General features: G+C 37.7%; 1 protein-coding gene across 1 annotated transcript in view; it reads right to left on the bottom strand.

The window, feature by feature from the left end:
• Nucleotides 1-620: 620 nt before the first annotated feature.
• The window catches only part of LOC132181910 (callose synthase 7-like), an 11,260-nt gene continuing 2,729 nt past the window's right edge, over nt 621-9,151 (bottom strand). The window contains exons 2-12 of the mRNA XM_059595136.1: nt 7,729-7,832; nt 6,868-6,980; nt 6,681-6,768; nt 6,465-6,575; nt 6,230-6,355; nt 3,600-3,677; nt 3,378-3,469; nt 3,136-3,259; nt 1,183-1,704; nt 909-1,070; nt 621-791 (exon numbers count right to left, since the gene is read on the bottom strand). Of these exons, the coding sequence (XP_059451119.1) occupies nt 621-791; nt 909-1,070; nt 1,183-1,704; nt 3,136-3,259; nt 3,378-3,469; nt 3,600-3,677; nt 6,230-6,355; nt 6,465-6,575; nt 6,681-6,768; nt 6,868-6,980; nt 7,729-7,832 (1,691 nt within the window). The remainder of the gene's footprint in view (nt 792-908; nt 1,071-1,182; nt 1,705-3,135; nt 3,260-3,377; nt 3,470-3,599; nt 3,678-6,229; nt 6,356-6,464; nt 6,576-6,680; nt 6,769-6,867; nt 6,981-7,728; nt 7,833-9,151) is intronic.

Below are 9,151 nucleotides of genomic sequence, written 5' to 3'. Positions count from 1 at the left end.
ATTTGACTTCGAATTTGAAAAAATAGGTTGTACCATTCACAATTTATCTTTTGCACTCTCTTAACAAAAATAAAAAAAGACCAGAAAGGTAGCCTTCAGGTCCATATCCCCACACCATAAATCATGCCAAAACCTAACCTTGAAACCATCACCCACTTCAAATTTGGTGTGATTACAGAACTTCTCCCAACCCCTCCTAATATCCTTCCATGAACCCACCCCATATGCTCTAATTGGCTCACTAGAACACCACCTTCCCCAAGAATTTTTATATTTAGAGTCCCCCATCACTCTCCACCAAGCCTCTCTCTCAAGCCCATATCGCCAAAGCCATTTAGCTAAGAGAGCAAGATTGAACTTTGAAAGATTCCTAATACCCAACGCTCCCATTGAGATCGGTGTACACAACTTTGGCCAACTCACTAGATGGTATTTGAACTCTTTGCCTATCCCACCCCATAAGAAATTACGTTGAAGTTTCTCAATACATTTGGCAATACTCGTAGGGAGAGGAAAGAGGAACATGAAGTTCATAGGTAAGTTGGATATGGTGCTCTTCATAAGGGTAATCCTACCACCCTTAGACAACTACAACCATTTCGAACTAGCCAACCGACACTCTATCTTCTCGATAATATTGTCCTAAATATGCTTGGCCTTATAAATGCTCCCAAAGGAAGACTGAGATATTTCAAAGGCAAAGACGAAACTCCACAACCCAAAATCCAAGCCAACCCAGCCACATTATCAACATTTCCCACCAGGACCAATTCCAACTTTGCTACATTCGTCTTCAAACCCAACACCGATTCAAATATCAAGAACAAGCTCCGCATATTGCATAGTTGATATGATCCAACCCCACAAAAAATAAAAGTGTGTGCAAACAAAAGATGAGAGATGTCAACCTGTGTCCCCACAGAGAAACCAAACAACAAGCCTCCACTCACAGCAGCTACAATCATTCTACCCAAGGCCTCCATCACTAGAACAAGCAGCAAAGGAGACAACGGATCTTCTTGCCTCAAGCCTTCAGAACTACTAAAGAAGTTTGTAGAATAGCTATTCACCTAAACCCAAAACCGTGAGGAAATAAATGAGTTATCCAAGAGCACCACTTCCCCCAAACCCGCATTTTCTCAACATGTATAACAAAAAGAAAAAAAGAAAAGCCCAATTAACATGACTATAAGCATTTTCTAAGTCCGTTTTACAAATAACCCCCAGTACTCCATATCTCAATATGATATTAAGGCATTCGTTGGCAAAAAGAATAGGATCTAAGATTTGCCTAACTCGGATGAAAACATTTTGTGACTTAGATATGATCCTCTCCAACCCCATTTTAAGCATGTTCACTAGAATCTTAGCAATCATCTTATAAATGCTACCCACCAAATTGATCGAGTAGAAATCCTTGGGGTCAACAACCCCTGGGATCTTCAGAATGAGGGTGAGGAACGTAGCGTTAAGGCTTCTCTTAAACTTGCCACTAGCATGAAACTCAAAAACGACCTTCAAGATGTCCTCTTTCAAAACAATCCAACTAGGTTGGAAGAAAGCCATAGAGTAACCATCAGGGCCCGGCACCTTGTCACCATTCATAGCTTTCTGCACCTCCCACTCCTCAAACTCTCTCTCCAACCAACTGACCACAGCCTCATTAATAGAATCAAAAGAAAGACCATCCACCAAAGGCTCCAACTGTACTGTTCAGTAAAAAAAAACTCCAAATAAAACTGGACAATGTGCTCACTAACCTCCGAAATGTTGGTAAAAATTGTGCCATCAACCATCAAGGAGTTCTAACAACAGCTTCTTCCTTTCTAAATTGCCAAAACCCTCCTCATTCCATCTCTTTAAATCAGCTTTCAAAGCTTTGAAGTTGCCAACTAAAATGAAGCTAGGAGAGCATTGAAAAAGATAAGAGTCCCACCACCGTTTCACTCTGTCCACAAAACCCTCAAACTTAAGCCATATATTTTGTGAAGGGCCTACTACCTACTACCCCTAATGTCACCACATTCAAGGAAGATCAGGAAATGATCCGAATAAAGTCTACGAAGCCTCATTTGAGACACGCCAAGAAAACTGGACTTCTCACTTATTTGACCAAGTAAAAGATCCGCCAGCAACGGTAAGGTCCATCAAGCCGTGCTAAAAAATAAAATAAAAAAACTCCACCATAGCTTGGCACAATCAAGCTTCACTCGATGTCTCGCTAGGGAATCTAGTAAAGTTGAAATCACCCCCAATGCACCAAGGCAAATTCCATTAACTCATCCCAAAGGATCTTTCTATCCCTATCGGAATTCGGACCATAAACTCCCACAAAAGTCCTGCAATTGATTGGCATTTGTTGTTTTGAAACAAAAGCCATACTCTGAATCTTCCAAAATAACCTTTGTTTTCCCTTGTTCAGTTGGAAACCTTTTCTTAGAAATTCTTATTTAGATTTGAAACCTTTTCTTACCAACCTTCATCTATTGCTTGATCTGTGATGCATTTTCTAATTGCTGCACAGACCCAGTGAATAAGAAATAAATTCTTATACTTTCTTCTTTTATCTCTCTCATTACTTTCTATATGCTGTGTTTTAGCCTCCAACAAGGATTCCAGTCCCAAAATACAATTGAAAGCCTAATCTTTACTTAACTTTCATAGTATCCAAACTATCTACCTTCAATCAACCACAAAAGCTATGTTCTTGGTGTTTTGGTGTTGAACCTAAAACACTCTTGCAACAGATTTAGCATCAAAGAATATGTTTGATGTCAATCTCTTACTAATTTAATGGATAAATCTATGCAATAATGATTTTCTACTTTATATATCCCTTTTTGAGAAAAGGAAGGATAAATGAAGTATTAAAAAAAAATCATTGGCATAGAGATAAGCAATGGAAACAACAACGATGGGTCTCTTAATAAATAAATAATAATCTAAGAACTCATGATAATCTTAACAATGATAATGATGTGGGAAACAAATCTTGATATATAGTTGAAAGGAAGTTTACTAATGGTATTAAAGAAACCATATGTTAGCATAAGAGTAAATCAAGAAACTAGCACCATCTCAAAATAAGAAGTACTTCATATTGGGTGTACTGGAATGAATTTACAAGAAACGTACATTATGGAAAATATAGCAAAGGCATTCAGGCATGAATCGGACATTTGAAGCTTCACCCCATATAAGAAGATAAAGTCCAATGTAAATAAGCTCTAACTGTTGTGTGTCACGACCTTGAGGAATCCTGTAAAGTGCACACATAAAAAACATGGTATGCTAAAAACTTGTAAAGGACTCGTGATAATATCCTAGTGCTTGTTGAAAAATATGGTATGCTAAAAAACAGCAACAAAATCACTTACCTAATTTTTGATTTGCAGCGCAAATAGTTACACCATGAAAAATAATTCTTAAAAATTTTTTCCTTCAACTGTTGTATAGTGAGACTATCCAACTGCAGTAAGCTTCTTATCAATCCTCAATATATAATTATATAAATATGCAACTTATGGAAGTAAATGACCAACAGAGAAATGAAACCCAAATAACAGAAAGAAAAAGCAGACCACAATATTATGATGTACCTCAGTTTTCCTATTCCTTATGTGAAAATTGGCAAGTAGCAATATTAGGTGCTCCCTCTGATTTGCTATATTCCCTTTCTTCATAACCCAACATGATAAAAACAACACAACATAGTCAGAAAAAACTGATGTTCCCCTTAAAAGCAATTCATATGATGGAATCTTGTAACTTTTTTTTTTTTTTTGGATGATGAAGAACCCCTCCAAGGCATGGCAACTTTGTGTACCCACCCTTGTCAGATAAACCTCATACCCGTACAAAGCACTGCCTCCACATAGATTGATGGAATCTTATAACTAGTAGCAGCACAATGGAATTAAATGATCATTGCCAAAATAACCGTCAAGGGTATGAGATCTCAGAATTTACATGAAAGGACGCATTACACAAGCAGTATAGAATTCTCAAGCATACATTGTCAGCAAAAGAAAACATAAAACTTTTCATTTGCGTCAATGTAAACATGTTTACGTGAGTATATCCACCCAGACAGTTACACTTACACAATAGGTTCTCAACAAAAGAAAACATATAACTTTTCATTTGCGATAATGTAAACATGTGTACATGAGTATATCCCAAACAAGTCTGGTGTGATTGATCTTAAGGACTTCCGGCCTATTAGTCTTTTGAGCAGTGCCTACAAGATCATTGCAAAAGTTATTGCAAATAGACTGAGAAGGTTTGTGGAGAAGGTTATTTCAAAGCCTAATAATGCTCTTGTTAAAGGTAGGCAAATTTTGGATTCTGTTCTTATAACAAATGAATGTTTGGATAGTCGAATCAAATCTGGTGAACCAGGGGTGCTCTGCAAGCTGGATATTGAGAAGGCATATGATCACATCAACTAAAAGTTCTTATTGTATATATTGAGTAGATGCGGTTTTGGGGAGAAATGATGTACAAGGATTGTTCATTGCATCTCTTCGGTGCGCTTCTCCATCTTGGTTAATGGCACTCCGTCCTGCTTCTTCAGTAGCTCTCGTGGGTTGAGGCAAGGTGGTCCTCGATTTGTCTCCTCTTCTATTTGTAGTTGTCATGGCGGCTTTAAGTAAAATGTTTATTGCTACTGTTGGCAGGTGTCTTCTCTTAGGCTTCTCTGTCGGATCTAGGCCCTCTGATGTGGTAAATATTTCACACTTGTTATTCTCGGATAATACTATGGTATTTTGTGGTGCCAACCCTGATCATTTTCGCTATCTGAGTGTTTTATTCTTAAGCTTTGAAGTTGTTTTTGGTTTAAAGGTTAATCTGGCCAAGTCAGTTTTGGTTCCTGTGGGTAATGTGGATGTGCTAGCTGGCATTTGGGTTGTTGGAGTTCCTCTTTGCCCTTGAAGTATCTTGTTCTTCTGTTGGGGGTTTGTTACAAGGCCAAGTCTACTTGGAATGGCATTGTGAAAAGATTGAGCGTCGGAGTTGACTAGTTAGAAATGGATGTATTTGTCCAAAGGTGGTAGGGTTACCTTTATAAAAAGGACTCTCTCCAACTAACCTCTGTACTTCTTGTCTCTTTTCCCCATTCCTGCTAGTGTGGTAAATCTAATAGAGAAGCTCTAACGATATTTTTTATGGGTTGGGATAGGTGACGAATTAAAATAGCACCTGGTTAGTTGGCCCAAGGTTTTGCTCTCCTATTTCGAAGGGGGGTTTAGGAATTTGGAACTTGAGGTTGTTCAGTAGGGTCTTTTTAGGGAATTGGTTGTGGCGTTATGTACATGAGAGAGAGGCATGGTGTAAAGTTGAAGTGGACACTAAATTTGGTAGTTCTTGGGGCGGGTGGTGTTCTTTTGTTCCTCTTGTGTCGCAAGGAGTGGGGCTTTAGAAGAATATTAGGAAGGGGTACTGGAGGTCTTCCTCTCCCCTGGAAGAGTATTTGGCAGATTAAGGTTCCTTTGAAAGTGGCTTTTTCATTTGGTCGGTGGCTGTAGGAAAGATTCTTACCATGGACAATCTTAGGAAGACGCATGTCATCGTGGCTGATAGGTACTGCTTGTGCAAACGGAATGGGAGTCTCCAGACCATTTTCTTTTCCATTGTGAGGTTGCCTATGCCTTATGGAATATTATATCTTCAATTGCTTGGGGATGTCCTGGGTTATGCCTAATTGGGTGGTTGGTTTGTTTGCTTGCTGGTTGACAGGTGGTCGCTTTCGGAGTGTTGTCGTGTGAAAGATAATGCCTTCTTGCCTTATATGGTGCCTATGGAGGGAACAAAATGACAAATTTCGAGAATCAAAAAAGGATGTTGGAAAGCTGCATTTTTCGCTCCCTTAGTTATTAGTTTTAATGAGTTTCTTATTCTTTTTTCTTGTTCTATTTGGGCATTCTCTTGTATACTTTCTGTCTACTAAAGTCTTGCCCCGCTGTACTTTTTGAAATACATTACGTTACTTATTGGCTGTATTTCATAGTTCCTTGAGGAGAAACTGATTTAGAATACCCTGGTGGGATCAGTGATGGTCAAAATCCCTGGGAAATGTGAAAAGAAGCACATGATCTGCTGTAGTGCTTAGTAGTGAAACAATTTACCCTTTCTTGTAAATTGTAAAAACGATAGACAAAACCCTATGCCATGTGAAAAAGTAGATATGAGCTAAAATTAGAAGGGAGACATCGAAGATACAATTTACCTGAAATCCAAAGATGGACGAAAGCCAATCCAGTATATCTTTGACCCTAGGGACACCAGGAGTTGATTGGATTCTTGGCATTGGAAGATTATTCACATTACTTAGAGCATCAAGCGCTGCTTTGATCTAATTATTGTTTGAAAAGAAGGAAGAAAGAGAACCAAAGTGAAGGATTAATTAGAACAAACTGGATGAGGAAAACTAGCCAGGATTACATAAGCTGCATTTTAACAACCTCAGCAAGTTCCATAATTGGTGGTTTAACCCCAAGTGCATACAGTGGAAGAATGTTATAGTGTTCATACTGTTTCCTTTTCATCTCAACATCTTTAGCATATCTTTGTGTCTGTAATGACAAAATCAATTGAACATTATATGCTCAGTTGTTTCCACCCAAAAGTAGGTAATTAAGAGAATTCCTGACATGATAACAAAATTATACAAATCAAACCTCAGCATCAATTTTCCCAGAAGGTACAACTGTCTTCAGCACCTCATACAACACGGTTGCAATCTGATAAATCTTTGTTATCTCCTCCCTTCATCAGTTGAAAAAAGTAAATAAAAAAAAGTATGATACATGGAATAACGTGCTTGGCAAAATATAGTTATGTAAACAGTTCAAAATCAAGCCTGACAGTCTTTTTGTATGTTCTGCATCTCTGATATTTTTCTCATAGAATTCCTTATAATACAACTGAATCTCTCCTGGATCAGTTTTTGCAAGGGTACGCACTGTTTCATCTTCTTCCTGCGACAAAGAGATTTTAAAATATTAAAAATGACTTCGATTTGCCATTAGAACCAGTCAAATATGAAACGGATTTTAGTCTTCAAAATAACTTTATCTTAAAAGTTGTGATGAGACTGCAATTATTATCTTTCAATTCAAGTTATACATTATTTGCAATTTCCTACTAAAAATTGCACATCTCACCTTTTCATAAAAGTTAATGGTGTAAACCAGATCAGAGATGGTATTAAGCAGAAAGCAAGAAAACAGAAAACTGAAAGAGATCCTACTTCCTACGTTATAAACTGTGCAAGAGAGATACAGCCAAGTAAGCAATAAGATGCTGAGATTAAGCATAACAACAACAAAGCAGCGCATAATTATTAACATGGTTTTGTTGCATAATATAATGATCAGGAGTTTGTGGGAAGTCTCTTCACCAAGACATCTTCTAACTATTAAATTAGTGGCATCATAGAATGGAGTTAAGATGATGCTAGACACTGGGTTTTTGTGAACACCTAAAAATAAGAAGAGAGCAAATAGGAAACCAAAGAACAGAATCCTTGCAATCAATCAAACAGCCCAATGTCTTTTACCATAGCTACAGTCTCACATTAACAATTATTAACACCCATATACTTCATACACAAACATGAAATAGGCAGATTTTCATGAGAAGCTTAGTATACAAACATTGTGAACAAATTAACCAAACCATCCTCCAAAAGGAAATATATTACAATAACCCATAAAAATCAACTACCCTTTCAAGTCTGTGCAACAGAGACGTCTTGAATTTGAGAACACCTCGTCCAATTGATGTTGGATCCATCGTAGAATGTGCCTTCTCAAGCGCATGGAAGCGGCCTAATTGAACAAAATTATAGAAGTATCAAAAACAAGAATATCATTGGCTACAAAAGCATCCAGAAAGCGATTATGTGCTTGTTGGAATATCCTAAATGACGAGATTCCTTGTCAGTGTCCATTAATATCTATGACATGATCTCTCGCTCAACTATTCTATTCACAGTTAAAAAGCATGTGATTCACATAATATGGTGCAGATTCAGATTATATTGCTCATCGGAATAATACCAAATATACAAGAAAAAACAAAATATGTACAACCAGAGAATCTCAAGTCCAGAATATGGTCATAAAATCTATGCATGCAAGATCTTCATTACAACAAGGTTAAGACAAGAAAAGCAATATATAATACAAGCCTAAGGTAAAATTGCTCAAAGAAGACAACCAAACGGCTTGACAGAGTAGCATGCCCATGGAATAAATATCCAATTCAACTAAGCCTTATTCCCATAGTCCAAGGGGCAGCTATATGAATCCTTTGCACCCTTCCATTCTGTGTGGAGCAATGCCCAACTCTTTCCCTTAGGATGCATGTTTCTTGTGACTGAGTTCTACAATGGCTGTTTACCAAGCACCAGAGTCCTTTAGTAGGGATTGAGACCAGTATTGTAAGGCGCATAATTCGCATGTCCAATAAAGAAATGCTCTGGTGGTGAGAAGATAACTTCTCATACTGCGTTTTTTTATTTCTTTTTCTTTTCCTTTGTTGAAATTATTTATTTGTGGAGTTCTCCATAAGATCTTGCATCTGCTCCATCCTCCCAGTAACAGTTATTATTCCATGTAGGTCTTTTTTGTTGAAGAGTTCCCATTGTTAGGAAAGAATTCCATTCTATAAACTCAAAATTACTCTGCATCGCAGTTTGTGGAGTCTTGGCAGCTGGTAGTACTAAGCCTTTACTATTGAGTAGAACGCAGAGTAATTTTATACGTTTGTGATCAAGTTAGTCGGTTGGTTGAAATGCAGTTATGCCGGGTGGACTAAAGTAAAGTGGGAGCCAAACCAGATTCCACAATGTGTCGGTGTGGGTTGACCAGGCCAGATCATGAGTGAAATATTGTTGGTAAAGAGAGTTTCTCTTTTATTTTTAGGCTAGTTAGGCTAGCAAGAAAACTAGTGTGTATTGAGTAGAACGCAGAGTAGTTTCCAATTTCTGATTCATTGTTTTCAACATATCCTGAGATTAGCAGCATTTACACATATCTAACAACCAACACAATACAGTTGCTTCTATCAATGACGTTCAGCAGGGGCTCACATTTCAGTCTGCTGGTGTCATCTTAATTCTAATCAAACTGCTAAGAGTCGTCTA

Source organism: Corylus avellana, chromosome ca5 (genome assembly GCF_901000735.1).
Source record: "Corylus avellana chromosome ca5, CavTom2PMs-1.0".
NCBI lineage: Eukaryota > Viridiplantae > Streptophyta > Magnoliopsida > Fagales > Betulaceae > Corylus > Corylus avellana.
The sequence above is the reverse complement of the archived record's forward strand: the minus strand, read 5'-3'. Positions and strand labels throughout refer to the sequence as shown.